Here is a 23,392-nt window from a genome sequence, read left to right as displayed (position 1 = left end):
AATTTTATAGAAACCCTTCAGTAATTCGAATGTCTCAATCATATCTCCCCTCCTCCGCCTATCAACCAATTTTTGCAACCCACAAATCCTCAACCTGTTCTCATAAGGTTCATTCCACAGACCTGCTATCATCTTGGTCACTCGCCTCTGGATCCTCTCCACCTCCTCCCCATCAAGAAGAAACCTAGGTGACTAAATCTGGGCACAGTAGTTAAGATGGGGTCTTATCAATGCTCGATACAGATGAACAATAACCTGCTTGTCAATGTATTCTTCAGCAACCACGTGATTTGATGAGCTGATTTGGCCACTTTTGCAATGTGTCCCCTAAATTTCAATTCCTTATCCACCAACACTCCTAAATCTCGTGCCTCATCAATTTCCTGGAGCACAGTTCCACCAATGCAGTAAACTGCCACCAATCTTTTCACCCCAAAATGCATAACCTTACACTTTGCCACATTAAATTGACATCCATTCTCCTTAGCCCAGACTTCCAATCTATCCAAATCATCCTGCAAAATTTTGACGTCATCTGCATTCACTATTGCCCTACCCAACTTCGCATCATCCGCAAACAAATGAACTGTTCCTCTCAGATCCTTTCCTATATCATTAATGAACAAATTAAACAGCAGTGGTCCAAGAACAGATCCTTGTGGCACACCACTAGTCACAGGCCGTCTTGTGGACTCTACTCCTGAGTAAACCACTCTCTGATATCTCTCCGTCACCCACCCTCCTATCCATCTCACCAACCCTATGTCCATCCCCATATGCTGCAATTTACTGATTAGAATTCCATGTGGTATCCTGTCAAAGGCCTTAGCAAGGTCCAGTAGAATCACTGTAAACCCATTACCCTTATCCAGTTCAGCCGTCACTGTTATAATACGTGAGCAAGTTACTGAGGCATGACCTACCCTTCACAAAACCATGCTGTCCCCGATACAGTATCCCATTTTCTTCTATCCAATCTTGTATTTTCCTCTTGACTATTTTCTCTAAGACCTTGATAATGGTTCCTGTTATATTGATTGGCCGGTAATTTTCAACAGCAGCCTTGGAACCACCTTTGTGCAGAGGTAACTATTTTCCCCTCTTTCCACCTCCTTGGGACTGACCCAGACCCGAGGCTCAAATTAAACAAAATGGTCAAGGGCACTGACAATTCTTTAGCCACTTCACGTATGATACGAGCTGGTATACCATCCAATCCCACAGATGTATTGATATTGATGTTCTGTAATAGACTAGTTACCTCTACTTCATTCATCCCAATTCCAGTATAAGCTGTTGGTTCTTCCATTCCTGCAAAGTCACCACCTGGATGATATACTCTTGCAAAGTGCTCGCTCAGTAATTCCACAATATCGACTGATTCGGTTACCTCCCTACCCTCAGCATTTTTTAAGATCATTCTACCATGAGCATTTTTCCTTTTACTTGCAACATATTGAAAAAACTGTTCGGGATTCTCTTTAGCCTGCATGGCCAATTTTCTTTCGTAATCTGCTTTTGCTTTTCTTACCACCCTTGTTACCATCCTGGCCTGAGCTTTATACTGTTCCTGCGCCTGATGGTCGCCTTTCTCCTTAAATTCCCTCCACAATTGTTTCTTTTTTTGCAGCTCAAGCTTAATAGTGTTATTCATTTATTTAACCACTACTTGATTTATTATTCGGACTCTTGGTATACAGTCAACCATTGCCTCCTGCAAACATTTCTTAACCACCTCCCATGCACTATCAACATCCAGCCCTTGCAGTTTTACATGCCATGGCACTGAGCCAAGCACACACCTAAGCTTGTCATACTTACCAGCCCGGTAATTCCACATGTACCCTTTCTTAATTGTAAATTCCACTCCTTTAGCCACCTCCCAAGTCATGACCTTATGGTCACTCTCACCAATTGGTGGCAACATGGTCATGTTCGTTACAGCCACAATGGTTGACTGTATACCCTTTCTTGGTATACAGTCAACCATTGCCTCCTGCAAACAGTTCTTAACCACCTCCCATGCACTATCAACATCCAGCCCTTGCAGTTTTACATGCCATGGCACTGAGCCAAGCACACACCTAAGCTTGTCATACTTACCAGCCCGGTAATTCCACATGTACCCTTTCTTAATTGTAAATTCCACTCCTTTAGCCACCTCCCAAGTCATGACCTTATGGTCACTCTCACCAATTGGTGGCAACATGGTCATGTTCGTTACAGCCACATTCTCAGTCGCAATTACAAGGTCCAGCACTCTCTGCCCCCTGGTATTTTCACAACAGGGATAACTATCTATGGCTACATGTTGCCGTAGATAGTTGTCCCTTAATAACTGCATAAAATCCAATTCCTTCCTCCCATGTGCCCTCTCCTCTTTCCAGTCAATGTTACCATAATTGAAATCACCCATAATAATTACCCTCCTTCCACTCATTTCTTCTATTTGCCTATGTATACTATCCCCACCATCTATTCCATCACCTGGTCTATAGCAGCACCCAATTGTATATTTTGTTCTGCTAGATTCTATCTCACACCAAACAGCCTCAAATGTGCTCTTTTCTCTATCCTGCAGTTCAACTTCTATTCTCCTTGGCTGCAGCTCATCAGCTATCATCAATAACACTCCTCCCCCCTTTTTATTCACCCTGTCACTCCTGAACACGCTATACCCGTTGCATTCAATCCCACTAGCTTTATCATCTTCTGTCAGCCATGTGTCACTAATACCAACAACCTGTGGCCTGGAAGTGCCAACCATGGCCAAAAACTCTTCCTTCTTGTTCCTAATACTCCTGGCATTAGTGTACATGAATTGCAGAAGCCCATTTGTCCTATCCCTACTTTGATGCCTTATACTAACTATCCCATTCTGATTTGTTGTCCTTCTTACTCGCTCGGGCATAATATACTCATTCATACACTCAACTGCCTCCCTAAAGTCTGCATATCTACTCCCCCCCCCCTTAATAAATCTAGTTTCCCTGAGTCTGTACATCCACTTCCACATCATTCATTAACACTTTTTCAAGTCTCCGTACACCAACTCCATTCAAATGTAACCCATCCATCTTATATAAGTCGTTTCGCCCATTGAACTCATTCCACACCACTCTCCATGCATAACCCATGCATAAAGTCATTGGCAATTATGGCCCTCCCTTCTAAACACTTCGCTGTCATACCACGGTAAGATACTCACCATCCTAACTCTCTCACTCTTCTCTTTTGCTACCTCAAATAATTCCCTCACATCCTCTATCATTTCCATTTTGTCCTCTTTCAAATCATTTGTTCCTGCCACAATTATCATCTCTTTCACCCTCTGTTTTTGCAGTCGAATAGATTCGCTGACGTCATTTATGTTCGCACCCGGCTGGTACGACTTCGTTAAACTCTCAACTATTACACCTCTTAATAGCGAATCCCCATACAGCACTCGCTCCTTCATTTTATTGATGTTTACGAACATTCTATTATTTGCCGTCACAGGCTTTCGCCAGTTATTTGTCGGTACGTTCAGCACACGTTTTTCCATACGCTCCAGTTGCCTTTTAGCTCTGTGTATCGCACTGTACAAATGGGCAATTTCACTACTCGCATTTATCTCACCATTTTCATTATCAATCAAATCATCCATTCATTCTGTATTTCTACCTTCATTTACACTTTCAACGACGCTCTCACACCTATCTGGCACTACCACGCAATTCTCTAGCACACCGCCATTTTCTACATTCTGACTATCGTTAACGATATCACTCTCGCCACACGAGACACACTTGAAATCCTCATTCTCTTTACACTTTCTGCACATATTAACTCCACTATCACTTTTTAACCAGACTCCCACCGCTCTTCGCAAGGCATACATCTCACAGACAGCACATTGCATAAATTCGTTTACATCAAAACTCTTAAACAAACATGGCAACCTGGCCGCCATTTCTTTCTTTATCGGTGCCATATGTACGCTATCTTATCTTAAAATTAATAATTAAAATAACAGAAAACACTCAAAAATTGCACAGACACACCAAGAAACAAAAAGCAAACAATACTACTTAAATTCTAGTAAAATTTCTAATGTTAACACAAAATAATACTAATCTTTTCAGGAGCTCTCGACAAGCCGACGATCTAATCAGTGCGACACTAAGCATGGGAATATAACAGAGATCTGTATTTAACTTTTGTCGATTTGGAAAAGGCATATGACAAGGTGCCAAGAGAGAAACTATTCAATACGCTACAGTTATATGGTGTCAATGGGGCATTATATCAAGCAATACGTAGTCTTTATTTGAGTTGTAAGTCAGCAGTAAGAATTGAAGGAAGTACAGGAAGATGGTTTAATGTTAAATCTGGTGTGAGACAAGGATGTACATTATCCCTTCTGTTATTCATTATCTATGTGGATCACATTATGAAGGAAAGTGGTATTAAACATGATATCAAAATTGGAGATGTTAATGTCAGCTCTTTGCTTTATGCGGATGATGTTATACTTCTAAATAAATCCACTACAAGTTTGCAAGATTCTCTGACTAAATTGGATAACTGTTGTAATAGATATGGTATGAAGGTCAGCAATAAAATGACAAAGACAATGAAAATAGGCAGAATCATTGAAATGCCATCTGTGTTGTGAATGGAGAACCTGTGGAACAAGTGAAACATTTCAGCTACTTAGGCACGATTTTTACTGAAGATGGTAAATTAAATATAGAAATAGACAACAGAATAAACAAAGCTGGTATGGTAGGAAGTCAAACGAATAAGTTCATATGGAATAAGAGAGAAATTAGTTGGAACACTAAATTAGCTGTATACAAGACAGTGTTCAAACCAGTTTTAACTTATGGATCTGAGAGCTGGGTCAGAAGTAAAACACTTGACCAGAGACTAGAGACCGCAGATATGAGAGTCCTGAGAAAGATTAGAGGCGTGAACAGATGGCATCAATGGCAATATCATATTAAAAACGAGGATATTAGGAAACAACTTGACATTGTCAACATCCAGGAATGCGTTAGCAGAGCTAATCTCAGGTGGTATGGTCACTTAAACAGAATGGGTGAAGAAAGATTAGCAAAACAAGTGTTCTCTGCCAGGTTGGCAGCAAAACGACCCAGAGGAAGACCAAGATATATAGTGGATTGATACGGTACAAAGTTCCTTAGATGATAGAAATATAAGATCTGATATGTTGAAGCCTTGACAAGTAACAGACTGATTTGGAGGAAAATTGTAGATAGGAAGTTAGTAATGAGGTAATTTTTTTCATGTAGTACTATCATATCCTGTACACCCCTTGAGGGTACATGGCAGGAATTTGATGATGATGATGATATTCTACACCATGATGAAAGTACCAGCACCAAATACTCAAGCAAATACCCTGAACTGAACCAGCTGGCAGTATAAATTCACCTCAGCATAGTGGGGGGGAGGGGGGGGGGGCTCAGCTAGTTAAGTCGTAAATTGTCATATTGTGCACATCTACATTAGTGGACGTTCTCACACCATGTGGGAAATCAAATGTCTTTATCCAAAACCATAGCATGATCACTGATTCTGTTGGGGCTGTAAAGACAATCCCCTACATCACCTTTAAGGGATGCACATAATGAACTTGGACTTTCTGGCTTAATATCCAATCCTTGCCTTCACATGATGCGCCCTTCAGTAGGTATCCACTTGGATACTGAAGGAATGAGGATTGGCTGGCAATTTGGAATTTAGTTAGCTAAGTTTTATAGTCAAAAAATTGGTCAAAAACTTATTCTGTATTGGCTTAAACCAAAACAAATTGATGATACAACACAATGAAATTTCATGCCGTCTACAACATCACCCAGTTAAACAAGGCTCCTGCTGTTTTGTGAGCGAAACAGGGCAAACAGTAGAAAGTCAGCTACAAACTAAACAAAATCAGCAGAAATGATAATAGGCACCATCAACATAAGAAGTATTCAAAGGAAAAGAAGTCAGTCTGGCACAACTACAAAAAGTATTCAGTAATGTCACTTATATCATGTTGATATAAGTGGCATTACTGAAACAAAGAAGACTAAAAATAGGTGAGATTCTGCTTAATAGTAAATATGAGATATTATATTCAGGAAATAGTGATCTAGGAATGGAAGGAGTAGCCATAGCATTCAACACTAAACACAGAGATAAAGTTTTTGATTGGCAGGTAATTTCTGTAGTGATATAGGCAGATGTCAAAATGAGGAATTGGTCAAAAACTTATTTGTGCCTTTGCTCTCAATGAAGGTTCTAGTAATAAAGAAGTGGAGGAATTTTTCAAGTCATTAGAGAGGATAGATGACAAATGAAAAGCTGGTCCTTGTCAGAGACTTTAACAGCAATGTAAGAAATGAATATCAGAAATACAGAAGTGTTTTGAGAAAATTTGTTGAAAGGGACAAATTAATATGGCTGTAAATTTTTCGGGAAATGACAGCGTATACCAGAATAATAATTAAAAATCTTTAATCGATACCTTCCTATATTTTGTTAATGTTACATACATTGCCATCTTCAGGGATCACAAAACTATGATATGTGTATGCAGGCACTAACACTGAGCAAACGAGGTTGAAGAAGTTAACTGAAGTTGGTCCTAGAGTCCTAATGGTGTCCCCCCCCCCAGCAGGCTAAATTGGGTTATCTTGGCTGATGTTCTTAGTATGCATGCTTCCCAAATTTGGGACAGTCTCATATATCCAAATTTGTTGAGTGTGAGTGCTTCAAGCTTCAGCATAAGGGAAGACAGGTTTATTACTTTGTTGAGCAGTACTTGAGGTTTGGAAGCAGAGTTCTTTTTTAGACTTTCAAATTTTTTAATGTGTCGGCATCGTTTTTTTTTTTTTTTAAATATGATGTTGGCACATTAAAAATTTTGAAAGTCTAAAAAAGAACTCTACCTCCAAACCTCAACTACCGCTCAACACAGTAATAAATAAACCTGTCTTCCCTCAGCCTGAAGCACTTAGTGCACTTACACGTGGCCACAATTTCGCTTTAGTACTAGGAAAAAAATATACCTTCTGAAGAAATAATGATACAGGTAGAACGTGGTATCTGCAACCTTCCCAACCATATTGCCAACAATATCAGACTAGATGTAGTTGGTGTTCTTACCAAATCTAAACCACCAAAAAACAACAGCAAAATAATAATCACCGAAGTGGATAAGGGAAATGCCACTGCAGTTCTCAACGAAACTGACTACACAGGTAAGCTTACCTCGTTATTGTTAGATCAGTCTGTCTACCTCCCTATAGAATATGTTCCCACCAGCTCCCAAATCAGAACAATCCAAAGGCTCCTTAAGAAGGTTATGTAAATATTATTATATTTACTTTTTATTAATTTAAGTTTTTTAACAAATGGATGTCTACTGCATCATTGTAATATTTTCTTATTTATTTTATATCGTAGTTGCTTGAGCTAGCTCAAACTGTCTATAGACTTCGATTTCTAATTCACACATAAAAACTTTTACTTCTCCCCCCCCCCCCCTCTTCTCTCTCAAGGCCGTAAATATGCTCTTGCACATGCTTGAATCGTAGACTTAGGAAAAGCTGGAGCCAAGTCCTTAATCTACTTTGTCGTATTTCACTTGTATTGATCCTTAAAATTTTTTTTTTTATCAACTGCGCCATTGAGGATCGTGTAAAAGAATTGTTGTTCCTTCCCTTACATACAAGAAATATTCAGCTAAGCACAGAAATAACTTGTAATTTTATTCTATCTCAAGCAACTTCTATTAATTAATCAGTCAGTCGTGGCTATTGCTACTCTTAGGTCACACAGATTCAGTATTTTTATGAGAAGTGCATTGGCTAAACAAGATCAGGCAAACTATTAACAAAAACATGTTTATTCTTACTAAGACAAATTATATACAACGTTCAAACAACACATATCACGTGTCTAACTTTCCACAAAGTCAATTAAGCATTTTGCTTAAGCTTTAAGACAAAGAAATCATAATTACATATAACTTTTCAGACACTTGGATGATACTTAACACACTTAACTTTCTCTCACGTCGTAAACAATAAAAGGTAAAACTCAAACCACATTCACTCTTAGCATTACATAACATGAGCAAATCTGTAGATCTCTGTATTCTACTATTCACACTCAAACTAAAATACGACTTTCCAATTCTTTCTATGCCATTAGATAACAGAATCAACATTTGTCATTTGAGCTTCCCAATCTAGGATCTTACATGAAACATTCTATTTACAATCTTTCTAGTTCATTACACAGTCCTACATCCTAAAGGCTTACAGACATGTTCTGCTTCTTCCTAGCTAACTTTTGATCGGGCACTAGGACATGGCTGTGATAATTCAGCACACAAGTAGATCATCAGGGAATCTCACGGTGGAATATCTTGAAAAGGCCGTCTCTGCTACTAGCGAACTTCCCATCTTCGTCGGAACTGCTGCTCGTGGGGAAACGAGACTCTCCCTGTCCTCAGAAAAGCCTGGCACAGGAACAAACTTAGAAACGAGAGGCCCCCCCCCTAGCAACTCAATCTCTGTCTTTTATATCATTTTTCCGACCTTGGCGTTTCTGCTCTAAAGTCCCCCAGATTTACTGGAGGGTTTTCTCCGTCACCCATGCTGTTGCTGGGTTTTGGTGGGAAAACTCATAATCCGTGACCTTCGCAACTGCTGCTAGCCTTAGGCCTCCTAGCCTAATCCTGTCTGAGCTTAATTTTAGTTACAAATCTAGTGGTTCCCCCCCCCCCTTTCATAACAGAGATTATGCTAAATCTATCGCCATTCCTTATATCTGGGGGTACATCTGAAAAGCTAACAGAAAATCCTAAAAAAATATGATCTGACTACCTGTTACAAACCATATAAGAAGTTGGCATCCCTTATCTGCTCCACCAAAGATCAGCCACTTCTAGACCTACCTGGAGTATACAGGTCCCTTGCAGTTGTAAACTGTCCTAATATGGCAAAACAGGCAGGACAGCTAATATCAGGATATCCAAACACAAAGACTACATCTAGTTTCACCAATACAGCCATGCAGGACTTGCGGACCATGCACTAGATACCCACCACAGAATACACTGGAAGAAAGCCACTTTACTACACCACAGCCAATACAAGTATGAAAGATTATTCCTGGAATCAGCCTCAGCTCCCAAAAAATTTACCAAACCTCAACAAATTTGGGTGCATGAGACTGTCTCAAATTTGGGAAGCATGCATCCTAAGAACATCAGCCCAACAGCCAAGACAACCAATTTAGCCTGTTAGGGGGCACCTTTAGGACTCTTGGACCAACGGCAGTTGCCTTCAACCTCTTTTGCTCAGTGGTAGTGCCTGTGTGCACATATCATAGTTTTGTGATCCCTGAAGGTGGCAATATAATATTGCCGAAATATAGGAAGGTATTGATTAAAGTTTTTTAATTAATATTGTAGTATACATTGTAATTTCCTGAAAAATTTAAAGCCATGTTTAACTAACATATAAGTTTATCTACAAGAATGACAAATTAATCATTATAGTAGGCACATGCTAGTATTCTTTAGGACACAGACTAGATATCACTAGCATCATGTTCCAACATAAAGATGTGCACAAATTCACGTGGAGCAAAGATATGAGAAATAAGAAGTCTTATTGACTGTTATTTTGATAATGATATATATATGCATGCTATTTTAGGATATGAGAGAATAAATACGATTTGAAAAAAGGAAGTGATTAACAAGCAGGATAAAAATTAATATCATGTTGAAAAGATAAATATGTAAGAAAGTTTTAAAAATGAATTAAAGTCAAGCAGCCTTTGGAGGTGATCTGTAGATTCAAATATTATTAGGAAAAAAATGGAAGAGTTCAAACACATGAATCAAACCTTGGAGTTTCAGGAGCAAACAGAAAACAGTGATTACCACCTAGGCATATGGTGAAGTTTGTTCACGAGTATAGAAAAATCTTAGTCTACTGATTGACTTACAGAGGTAGTCAGGCCTGGAACAGATGAAAGTATGTTGAAAATTACTAGCATATAAGTCAGTATGTGCAGTGAGAGAGTACAGAAAAACATGTAATCTCTCAGGTACATGATAGAAACATGTAAGAATGTTATGTGTCATTTTGCTTAACAAAAGTAATGTGAAAACTTTAGTGAACATAGATAAATATTAGGAATATGGCAAAATGTTCTGGAGGTAGAAAAAGCTTAGAAATTGAGAAAATAATACTGTAAAAAAAATAATAATGAATAAATAAAAAACCCTGAAGATAAAGATATTCTGGATGTCTGAAATAATTTGGAAAGATGGTTAATTGAGACATGCAGTGATAGAACAGTGGTAGAAAATATTCACATAGGATGTAATCAGTGGTATGCATCAGTACTTGAGGTTGACAAGAATATCAGGAAATGTCGAAAATTCAGCTGAAGTAGATGATATTTTACCAAAAAATGATTAAATTTGGAGGTTTTGCACTAACTAACTGCACTGCATAATTCAGAAGTCATGGTCTGAAGGTCAAAGTCTAGATGATTGGGATAGAGCTCTCCTAGCATTCAGTATACATGGGGAATAAAATTGAATTGGAGAATTGCAGAGGAATTATCCTGCAAAGTATTCTAAGTAAGATTTCTGCAAGCATACTTGAGGAAAGACTAAGAAAAATTTTGGAAGAGAAACTTGAAGAACAAATTTGTTTCACACCAAATAAGGGTTGTTAGGACCAAATTTTTATGTTAAGACAAGTGATTTTGAAAAGGTTGGGACTATAACAAGGTTCCGTTTTTTATCCTTTGTGTTCGAGTCTTGAAAATTGTGTTGTGACTAGTGCAAAATGAAACTGTGCTATAATGTAGAATAGATCATTACTTTAGAAATTTAAACATTTTTAGAACATGTCTGAACCGAACTGCAAACATTTTTTGCCACTTGGCATGTTTTGTAGATGTACCGAACTTTGAGAACTGTGCTCTTTTAGGTGTTGATCAGTTGTGGAATCCCATGACTGCGGTATCTTCCTCTGTATAAGCAGCATCACTCAGAGCAGAGGTTGAAGTTTGCCGTTCTATGTCATGTAAAATGTGAAACATGCAATTTGTTTCATATTAATGCTGAAATTATGTCCATACTGATAGACATTTAGAGGAAAATGCAAGTAGAAAGTATGAAATTTATTTCCGTATTTTTACAAAAAGGATATGGCTATGGAAAAAATGCAACTAGAAAATACCTGGAAAGTAACTTCATGCTTTCTCTAAATAAAAGCATGAATTTGGAGAGAGAGAACATGACATTACTTTTCAAATATTTTCTAGTTTTCTAGTTTTTTTTTAATGACTATCCATATTCTCTTGTAAAAAATGCAGAAATGAATTTCATGCTGTCTAATATATTTAAGTAATTCTTCATGCCTTATAGTTTCATTTTCCTCTGAATACCTGCGATATTCTACAAAAAAAAACATGCAGATAGATTATGTCTATGCACAAATGCTAGGAGTATCAGAAACAAAGGGGTAAGAGTTTGTTGCCTTGATCAGTATGTTGGGACCTCAGATTGTGGGCATTAATGAGACCTGGCTATCAGAATTAGACATACTAACTGATATTGAGTTTAAAGAGTACAGTATTTTTAGGAAGGATAAACAGAATAGGAGGGGATGGGGCATACTGCTAATGATATCAGATGACTTGAATGCAGTTAGTGTTGAGACCCATGATTGGAATACTAGTAACAGTATTTCATGTGACAGTGAATCTGAAGCCATCTGGTGTGAGTTGGAATCTAACAAGAATAATGACATAGTGGAGTGTTGTTACAAACCTGGTGGATTGGTTGCTTGTGATGAAGAAATGCATCACCAAATAGAGATGATGGGTGCGAAACGAGTTATCGTAACGGGAGACTTTAATTATCCAAATGTTGATTGGATAGCAGTAAAATCTCATGAGAAGAATGAAAATTAATTTATTGAGCTGTTGAGTCAACTTCCTCAAGCAGCATGTAAGAGAAAGAAATCAAGGTTAAAGAGTGTTAGATTTAAATATAGTGTCAGAGGGCTTTTCAGTTAAAGACGTAACTATTCTGCCTCCGGTTGGTGACAGTGATCATGTGGTACTCACTTGGGAAGTGACTTGATGAAGGTTAAACGCTGAACTACAAAGCAGGAAATTATGACCAACTGACAAGTGTACTGAGATCAGCAGAATGATATCAGTTGCTGGATGGGAAAAATTTAAAAAATACTTAAATGATGCAATATCAGGATGTGTCCTGAGAGTTTGAAGAATAAATAGGGTAGGAGTCAAATGGATGTTTAAGAAATACCCTGTGCATAAGGATGGTGTCTGTTATGAAAATTATAAGCAACAGGCCAGAATAGTCACAACTCTTGTACAGAAAGCTAAGTCTGAGTATGAAAAAAAAACTGCCCTCTGCAAGCTTAAAGACAACCCACAAAAATTCTATTGATGTGCTGCAAGTAAAAGAAAGAATGGATGTGAAAGAATAACTCTTCTAAATGTGAGGGTGACAGATGCAGAAGAGGTTGTTTAGCGAAATGAGTGCCCATTTTGCTAAAAACTATCAACCTGGTGTATGAAGAGGAGATATTAGAGCTGTTGCACAAATTGAATAACAATTCAACAATAGAGGCTGATTAAATATCATCATGAGTGCTAAAAAACTGTTCAGCTGAACTGGCCATTCCTTTGACGGCTATGTAATTTGAGTCTCAGAACAGGGAAGATTCTGCAAGAATGGAAAGAATGTATGGTAATCCCATTGCACAAGGGTATGCAAAGACTGATGTATCCAACTATCGACCAGTATCTCTGGAGTGGTGGTGAAGATTTTGGAAAAATTTATTATGGCTTGCAATCAGAAATGGGTTGACAGTGAATCTCTACTTTGCAATGAACAGCATGGGTTTACTAAGGGAAGGTCATGTTTTAGCAACTTGCTCACATTCTATAAAAATGTTACCATTGAACTAGACAAGGGGAATGGATATGCCATGATACTTTTTTGATTTTGTTAAGGCTTTGACAGAAAACAGCATGGGAGACTGTTGCATAAATTGGAGAATATGGGTTTGGATTATAAAATATTAAAGTGGATAAGAGGATGGCTGATGACAGATATCAAAAAAGTGATATATGAGTGGATGTGAGTCTGCAAGATTTATGATTACTAGTGGTGTACCACAAGGATCAGTCCTTGGTCCACTGTTATTTAATCTGTATATTAATGATATTGGGAAGGATTTGACAGGCAACATGCAGCTATTTGCTGATGATGCAAAGATAGGTAGAGTAATCAGAAATGCTGCTGATATGCAGTACTTGCAGAATGATTTGAGTAGGTGGAATTGTGGGCATAGGGAAATGATGTCAGTTCACTGTCAGTAAATGCAAAATCATGCACTTTGGTGTGATTAGATATTCAGTGTCGTATTATATTAGTGGGATTATCTGATCGGGCTAGGGAGCTTGTAGTGTTAATAGATAGCAAGTTGAAGTTCAAGGGCCATGTAACAAAGATTGCAAATAAAACTCAAAAGATAATTGCAATGTTCACATGTAAAGATAAGGATGTCATTTTTCCTCTTTACAAGGCCTTAATAAGATCTCACTTAGACTATTGAATGAAGGTCTGGTTTCTGTTGTGATTCTGATACAGTGGAGAGAGAGAGTGTACAAAGATAGTACAAAGATTTCAAGACTGTGGAATACTGATTATGAAGAAAGACTGAGGATTTGTAGACTGCAGACACTAGCAAACAGGAAAAAGAGGTGTGATATGATTGAGACTTACAAACTTCTGAAAGGGCCATACAGGATTTCATTTGATGGAATTTTTAATTTTATAGAGGATGAGGAAAGACAAGAAGACATCCTTGGAAGCTGAGAATAAAGAATGGAATGAAGGCTAGATTTTTCTCTCATAGGGCAGTGCGTTATTGGAATGGATTTTCATTGGATGTTGTGTGTGCATGCAGTGTGAATGAATTCAAGAATAAGTAACCTCCCTTGATGAGCCTCTGCCTCCTTGGAGGTCTCTTAATAATAATAAAAATAATAATAATAATAGAATGTGTGGTGGGAGTGATTAATTTGAATAAATATATGTATACACACAGCATGCCTATTAACTAACAAAACAAAACTCATCTAAAAATAAAGAACAGCTACAGGAAGATGAATTGTTTATTTATTTTCAATATATTGAAATAGTCCCCCCCTTCCTTAACAATTTTGGTATCTCCCCTTAACTCAGTACAATGTTTATATCATTTATATAAATTTTCAAAACATTACTGATAGGCATATGGTGTTGATCTCAGTGGTCATACTCTTGTCATCCTAGTCAAAAATTCCTTTGAATTTTGTTTTTTCTTTTTCAGTTTTAGAGGGTGGGGGGGGGAGTTTAATTAAAAAAAAAAAAGCTAAAAAAATCTTATAAAACAGTTGCATTTTAAGCAACATATCTTAATGAAAATATAGGTTAAAAGTTGATCCATTTACAATTTAGTAATATATTTCTAATATCTTTTAATTTATAACAAATTAAAAATATCTGGGTAAATTATGACTATTGACTATTTCTTTCTCATCTCTGAGGTCCAGTGATTATTGTATCCGCTTTCCAGCCAAAAGGCTGTGGGTTTGAATCACGCTGGACATTGATGTTTGTGATTGTCTGTGAAAATACTAGTGGTGGTGGCGGTGGCAGTAGATGGTATTGGTGTAGTTGTGGATTGAGTGAAAATGGAGAGTTGTAGAGTAGGTGCCCTCTCTTGATGAGTCTTTGGACTTCTTGGAGGTGTGATGTAATAATAAAATATGGAAACATTGTTCCTTAAATGAAAAATTTTGCACCCCAGAGTTAGGCAGTGTACACATTTGCTGAAATGCTGGAAAAGTTTCACTTTTTGGTTCAATTAAATTCACTTTTAATAACATTATAACAAGTTAAAAAGCTTCAGTAATATTGAAAATCAGTTAAGTCAGTTATTGAAAAAATGAGGCTGATTGGTATAAAATAGACTCCCTGTTTTTCCTTTCTCTCTCTCTCTCTTCCTTTCTAAAAATAGAGTAATCTTCCTGAATACTTGGTCAACAGTTCATATTACAAAGAAAATCTGGAATTTTAGAGCAAGAATCATCTTCATAGATACATTATCATAAGAAGAGGAATGGAAATGATTTTACACAAGTGCTGAGGAAAGTGTAAAATCGAGGAAGTGAAAATTACGCCACCTAAAGAAAACTGTAAATTGCTTTCTAATAAAACTTTGGCAAGCCCTTTAAAATACAGTATGCATTTTGAACACAGCTTAGTTAGTCCAAAGTAAAATTTAGTCTTTAGTGAAACATCATGTTAATCATAAGCAAAATATTCAACAGAAATGCCCCGGGTTAAATTCTTAGCTTTTTGTCATGCTCCTGTGATTTCAGTAAAGTCTGCTGCTTTTTTCTGCTGGATATTGCATAGTCATGAACACAATGAACAACTTGGCTGAACTCAAGAGAAGGAGAAAATCTATAACTTTAACCTAGATACATTTCTGTGGAATAGTTTTCATTTTTTTGGTTTGTGAGACGTGAACTGGTCGTCTCATTTGGTTACACAGATTAGGAACAAAGCTTTAACGAGGTCTCATGGTGCATGTGCAAATCACATGCAGCCATGCATCAACCAATTGAAAGTTTGCATTTTTAGAATGAACCATGTATACCTGCTAACAAGGAAATCCGTCCATTTAAAAACTATGAAATTCTGAAAATTGAACTGGAAGTGTAAGCAAGCTTTTTGTAGTCAGGGCTATAAGATGAAGTGTAAAATTTGAAGAAAAATGTAAAATTGTGGAAAGAAATCAGTTAAAATTTGGTGTCTGTGAGAATAAAATTAAAGTTTTGCTTTACAATGAATCTTCAGCCAGATTGTCAGATACCATAAAAACCACTTTACCTTGAATCTTAATAACTGCCAAAGTATATTCAGCTTCTGGGGAAACACTTTTTTAACTAATACTAGTGGTCTGGTGTGTAACTGTATTGATCAGCAATGACAACCCAACATGTAATGTTGCATCCAGGTCTTTTTCTTCTTCTTCTTCTTCTTTGGACTTCCTTATCAGTTAGTTTATCTCCAATGTTTAAAATAGTTTTAATCACGAATGCTGATATCTAAACTTGAAGTAATTTTAAGCCATTTATATTATGTTATTTTTATTGCTGAAAATTCTGATATTCTAGAGTGTTCTTACATCTTCATATTATTAAAATTATGGATTATATAATGAGTATATTATTTGAAAAGTCATCATTAAGTGTTTTTGTTTTGTTTCCTTATTCAAATGCAGTTTAGGTGGAGGCACTTTCTTGGGGCTCTGTTGTTTGCTAACTGGTTGCAACACTTTTGAAGAAGCCATTGCTTTGGCTGAAAAGGGAGATAGTACTAAAGTAGATAAATTAGTCAGAGACATCTATGGTGGAGACTATCCAAAATTTAACCTACAAGGTGATACTGTAGCTAGCAGGTTAGTATATTTGTTTGTCACAGTTTATCTTTTAAAATCAACTCAGTTTAGAGCTGCATAATAAGAAACCTGAAGAATTCTTGAGTATTAATTATATTAAAATTTGGGTTTTTTTAAATAATTAATATATATATATATTATTATATTTAAGGGCGCTACTTTGGGAAATGAAACAGGGGCAGGGGAGAGCGTTAACGGGGTGCGAGCCGTTTCGATTGTGTTATCGTCATTGGAACATTCGGGATAAGTGTAGGGCTATTTCATGGCAGCTTGGTGTATCTGCTTTAGGACAGCTTGTGTTATTGCTTATTGGTCAGGGTCGTGACCTAATTTTTATGTTGTGGAGCTTCCAACACTCAGAAATTAGGTAGAGTCGGTGGATGTTGATTGAGTTTTCATCACATTTTATGGCAGTTGTTTCCGATATTCTAAGCATTGTTTCGTTGTCTTTGTTTGTCTATTATTATGGCCTTGTCAATTATAATTTATACCTTATATACCTAATTTATACCTTAATTATAATTGTTTTGGAATGACTTAAAAATCATGGATCAGCATTTTTGTATTTTCAGGCCACCATTTTCCATGTGTCTCATAATAGAAAGTTGATGGGCTAGCCATTAGGTATTAGAACGTAATAAAGAAAGACATTGCTAATTTTGTTATGTACTAGGAGCTTGCTGCTATGACCTCCTAGTGCCCATTGTAAACTGAGTTCACATGTCATCATGTACAGTGGTCACATGGTGAAAAACAAAATTATTATGGCTTGTTGATGATTTTGAATTCAGATTTCTCTGACTTGATTTAGCTAGTAGAAATATATATTTTTTTATATCTTGTTCATTAAAAAAATGCAAACTTATGGATTTATTTTTATGCATATATTCCTAATAGAAATTTTAGAAAACATGAAATGTCAAATTTTTTAGCTTTAAATTTTATTTTATCAATACAAAGAATAAAAGTGTAGCGTAAGTGGGACATTTTGTTTTAAGAGCTTAACATGTAAATTTTGGATCATTTTCAAGAGGAAGAGAAAAAATATGTTTTTGGAAAAGTCAAAAAGTTTAATAAATCTTAATTTTTGAATTTTTCTAATCAGTTATACACCAAAAGCTACCCACTTGCATAATTTTAGCTTCTTGGTCTAATGGGAAATGAGTAAATATTTTGTCTATGGACAAACAGGAAGATCTGTAAATAAACATATCTCTGAACATCAAGACCATATCCGTCTTATCAAACCTCACAAATCATCTGGCCTTGCGCAACATGGAATTAAAAACACTAATCACAGGATCCAATGGCAAAATGCTAAGTTGCTACATAGATCCATAGATAAACATTTATGAAAGGTAGTGCTGAAGCCCTACTTTATAGACCTAATCTCAATCAGAACAACTGCCTCATTATTCCAAAAGTTTGGGATTAAATTTATCTTTTATATATTTTCATTTAAGATATTTTGTTTTATTAATTTTAATTTCAACATAATAGAATGGATTAATGTTAATGGATTAAAAATCCATTAACGTGCAACTGTATACCTGGAGGGATTTCAATTTCCTATTGTTGTTCAATAATTCTACTGATGTCTTATCTTATGATACATAAGATAAAATATTTACATAATAAAATTTAAAATTTATTTTACTGTGGCAAAAGTGTTATACTCTAGTCGTGTATATAATTTATTTAGCTGACACTTCCAACAGAATAAAATGAACAAATAGAAATCTTATCAATATTCCTGAATGAATTAGGTAATTCAACAGATTTTCTTTTCAAAGCTTTCATACACATTTTTCTTTTCAGTGTGATCATTTTTATGCTGCTCCAAACTAGCTGGTGATCATATCTTTTTTCAGATTCCTTGTACTATCTTATATTTTGTCCAGAGTGATATTACTGTCAACACTAACATAATCAGACTTTTCTTGTTTCTTATAGCAGCTCCATAGTACATTTACAAAGACAATGCAATATTTACCAGTAATAAATAGTTTTAATGGAACATGTCTATGTAACATTGGATGAAATATATTGGAGTTTTTAAATAAAATTTTATATAATGTTTGTTACATGTGTAACCCATGAAAGTTATTTAAATATAAAAATTTACACTTAATATTGGAAGCGATACACTCGAATCTCACCTAGGATGTGAAGAACTTTTGCAAAGTCTTTTCATCTGAGGGTTCATTAGCTAGTTTCATAAGGAAATAGCATGGTTTGCCCTCCTGGAAATTCAGTGTTTTCATTTCTTATAGTATAAATTGCTTTGGTTCTTAACTATATCTGAACCAAATCTCTTTATGTTTTCTCTGGGTTAGAACATGTATTAGCCATCACTAACACATCCATGTCCATTAAATCACATCATTTCTCATTTTCCACTCTGCTTTGCAAAAGTGTAGAATGCCATTTTGCAAGTGTCTACTCTTGCTGTCTATCTCTCTCTCTCTCACACACACACACACACACACACACACACACATTGAAATCTAGTTTTTTTTTTATCAGATGCTTTTTCTAATGATAAAAAAATTCCTCTGTCTCTTTTCTAGTGGAATGCCCAGTTCCTATTTTGAAATTCGCTCTCATCACTGTACTAGAAATCACTTTCCATCAAAGTTCACACTGAGCTGTGTATGTGCACACTGGTCAAAAAGGAACAGCACACTCCTAGTAATAGCACGCACAAAATTTTTGCTTTCAGAATTTCTAATTTGCAGTCAATAATTTTTGAATATACTATAAAAATGAACTATATGATAAATTATACTTGTCACTTATTTTACTTAATAATTTCTCCAATGTCTCCACTCCAATATTACTCTAAACCACTCCAGCTCAATACACTGTAATTAGTTACTTTTACTAGACAGTAGATTCACTTGAATTCAATGCAAAAGGTGGTTGATTTTTTGTAGCTACATGGATTTAAATGAATTAATTTAGTACCTGCAGTTTTATAGGTTATAGCTAGACAAAAAAAAAAAGGGCAACATTAATATGAGCAATATTGCATTAGTGACTTTAGTGCATTTAACCCTAGAATTTCCTCTAGGGTTTAGGCACAAAATTTCCTATTTTAGAGCTTGACATAATTTGTTTATAAATTACACGTCTATGCAGCATTTAAATAGCTGAAGGAGTAAGCAGGAGGTTGCTCTTATAAAAATATTTAGCATGCTATGTACAAGATCTTTTAACAAAGATAGTGTCTCCAATTTTAGATGTATGAATTAAGAATCTGTGGCTTGTGAATTTTGCTATTGGGAGCACAGGCTACTGGACACATTGAGTCTGAGACTGGAAACTTGTGCACAGTGTTTTTTATGCACACATGGACCAGCAAAAATTAGAGGGCACATTGCTACCCATTCAAGAAGTGTATTTTTATGTTTAGTGTTGAATACTTTAGCTGTCTCTTTCTTGTTCACTATTTTCTAAATAGTCTTATACTTATTATCTGTTTCAGTCTTCTTTGTCCCTGGTTCACCATTGTGCCTAATAGTATTTCTGTAATTTGTATTTCTGCTGATTTTGCACTTTTTGATTGATACTTCATTCATTGATGATGGGTCTATCTTCAGTTCTCTTTTGAATTTATTCCATTAGCTGACTTATTACTGTTTGCTTTAGTTCACTAATGAAAATAACAGGAACTTTAACTTTGATTTCCCAGCCAATACACAATGCAGCATAGTTGGCTAAGTTTTATTTACCAGAACATCCTCAGTTGTTCAGTGTCTGGATGGATATCTACTAGCAGAATGTATCCTGTGTACCAACTCTCACTGTGGAATGGTGGGGGTTTGTACATTACAGCCTTGATTCTCTGCATTTGTTACAAGCTGTATAGATTACTTGTCAGTTTTGTTTTAACCCTCAAGCAATCCCATTTGATAGAAGCCAACAGAAAAACAGAGAGAGTTTTAATTTATATCAGGTACTTTTATTTGTTTTCTGTATAGAAAGAAATTAAATAGGAACATAAAAACATTTAAACATTTCATTTAAAACTTCTGTTTTTTGTGTGGAATTCCTGATATGCTTTTAAGCAATAAACAACTGCCTCCATCTTGACAGAAATGGACTAAATATCGGTTTTTGGTTTAATTTGCAACTCTTGTCATCATCATAAAACAACAGGGTAATATAAAGTATTCATTTCATCTTTCATGCCTAACAACAGTGTTAAACAAATGCAATGTACTTGTACTGTTAGCTTCTTGGTCTTAGTTGCCTCATCCATAATTCCAGTAAAAAACAAGCCAAGCTAAAAATAGCAAAATGCAACAAAGAAGGCTTATTCGAACAAAGTCACACCCTTATTTGAAGAGTCAGAAATGTGATAATGGGAAGAAGAAGGATATATCCAGCATGAAGATGCATCACATAGTTCAAACATTTTCTTAGACAATTTATAAAAACACAGTAGTATAATATATTATTTCTGATTCTTGATTGTCATTAAAAAAAAATTGTTGAAAACCGTGAGAATCTAGTTTTATTAACTAGTAACTATAACTGTTTATAATTTAGCTGAGAATTTTAAAAGAAAACTTTGTGACAGAAGAGAAACAAGAAGTAATGTGGGGATGGGGCAAGGGATCACATAAACTATGTGCTTGTTTGTTTGAGTTATATGCACTGAGTAAAGGGCAAACATATTCAGGATTTTTACAGAATGATTGTAATATATTCTTAAGTTAAATTAATTTTATACAGAGAGTTTTGTGTCTACTTATATTTTATCAAACTTAAAATCAATTCACTTATGCACTAACTGTATGTATATACATATATCATTCTGTGATTTTCCTTAAATAGTATAGGTTTTTAGAATGAAGTTATAAGACTGTTTGTAGATTTATCACAATACTGTTTGTATCTAAAATGTAGTATATTTTTATGCTTTATGGAATAACCCATCATGCTTACTCATGACTAGTTTTTTGATGCTGATGACAGGGAAGTGTTTTCTAGGGATATTCATATCTGTTACTTACTGAATACTTAATGAATATATGATAGTTACTGTTTGTGCAAGTTTTTTGAGGGGTGGGGAAGCCAGACTGGGCAGCTTATCACATAGTCTTCTGTTTTGGGAGATTTATGACTAAAAAACGTAGGATTAAAGCAGGCTTTGTTTTTTATATTGGGTCATTTATTTAGAAACTAATATCCAACTTTATAAGAAATGGAGGTGTGTAAGTTAGGTGGATGCATTTAAACTATGGAAAATTATATAATCAAATTCATTTAATTAAAGATGGATAATTTTTCATCCCTTGAATCTTCAAATTAATCTGGATTTATTATTATTTTTCTCATTTTTATATATCATATATATATATAGACCTTTTCATGCAGGATAAGCTGCTTCCTTTTTATAGAGGAAATGCATATTTTCAGAGAAACATGTGCAGTATTAGCCACTGAGTCACTCAATATTTATATGCTATAAGGTTCAGTCAAGTAGAGATTGTTGAGTTTCTCCTATAGATCTCGCCATGTAAATGCTATCTTATGCATGTTTTTTACATTTGCTAAGAACATGGAAACATTGGATGCTCTATTATGCAACATAAAGCATATAATAATATTGATTGTTCAGAATTTTTGTAATTTTTTTTCTAGTGTTCCTTTGAAATAAATTGGAGAAATAACACCTCTGAAAATAGGTCCTTCTTGCTTTTGTTCTGTCATTGTTTATTGAAAAATAAAAATTGTCAAATTCTCAATTTCTCAAATTCTTGTCATTTGAGAATTACATCAATTTTTCATGATTTTACAACTTAAAAACATAGGATTAAAACAGGCTTTGTTTTTTTTTTATGTTAGGTCATTTATTTAGAAACTAATATCCGACTAGTTTTGCTCATATTAAACTGGTGGCTTCATCAGAATTTGAAATAAAGCACAATATATATATATATATATATATATATATATATATATATATATATATATATATATATATATATATATATATATATATATATATATATATATAAAGATAAGCCAAAATTTGAAATGTTTTTATTTCATGTTTTTTTGTCTCTTCATTGTTTTGAGCCGGGTTAAGTCGTTAAGCTGATAAGCCGAAAGTTGAAATGTTTCGTGTCCAACAATGTATTTGCCTTCATGAGGCAACAATTTGTTGGACTTTTCAAAACAATGGAGAACCGGCTTACTAGCCCAGAACTCAGAGGGTTGGGTGGGGGTGGGGGGGGCAGAGTCCCCTAGTGTGTGTGTGTGTGTGTGTGTGTGTGTGTGTGTGTGTGTGTGTGTGTGTGTGTGTGTGTGTGTGTATTATGTGTGGTTATATTTTCTGCATGTATTTTTAATATCCAGTGCAAGTTTTTTTTTTTTTTTTTTAATAGATTGACTCCATATATCTGGTTGCATATATTTATTTCCTGAGCACTTCTAAAATATGTGCCACTATCTTGATTATTTTAGGACATCAAGGGAAACTGTGGTACTGTTATTATTTGCTTCCACTCTGAATTTAATCAAAAGTTTAATTGCTTGAGAAAGACTGATGACATCTTCAGGCTAAGATGTCATCAGTAACTTTCACCTGAATATTTTATTTTACATTATTCAGCTAGGCAGAGGTTTCATATTGTATCATAAACACGTGTTGCAAACACAGTGGAGATTCCATCATCACACCTTTAGTTTGTTCATAGAACTTGTTGCAAATAGAATAACTTTAAAATAGGACTGGAATAAATATATCTGGTGGGAAAAAAGTTCATTCAAGAGATCTCAGCTGCCTGCACATTAGTAAA

General features: G+C 35.4%; 1 protein-coding gene across 3 annotated transcripts in view; it reads left to right on the top strand.

Moving 5' to 3' along the window:
* LOC150092343 (pantothenate kinase 1-like) overlaps nucleotides 1–23,392 on the top strand; it is a 120,856-nt gene that overhangs the window by 58,671 nt on the left and 38,793 nt on the right. For all 3 annotated transcript variants that reach the window (XM_090415166.1, XM_090415165.1, XM_090415167.1), the window contains exon 6: nucleotides 16,404–16,580. In XM_090415166.1, coding sequence (XP_090271292.1) covers nucleotides 16,404–16,580 — 177 coding nt within the window. The remainder of the gene's footprint in view (nucleotides 1–16,403; nucleotides 16,581–23,392) is intronic.

The sequence above is a fragment of the Typopeltis vanoorti genome, chromosome 26, assembly GCF_054136105.1.
Source record: "Typopeltis vanoorti isolate ZY-2024b chromosome 26, IOZ_Tvanoo_1.0, whole genome shotgun sequence".
In the NCBI taxonomy this organism is placed as follows: Eukaryota; Metazoa; Arthropoda; class Arachnida; order Uropygi; family Thelyphonidae; genus Typopeltis; species Typopeltis vanoorti.
The sequence above is the reverse complement of the archived record's forward strand: the minus strand, read 5'-3'. Positions and strand labels throughout refer to the sequence as shown.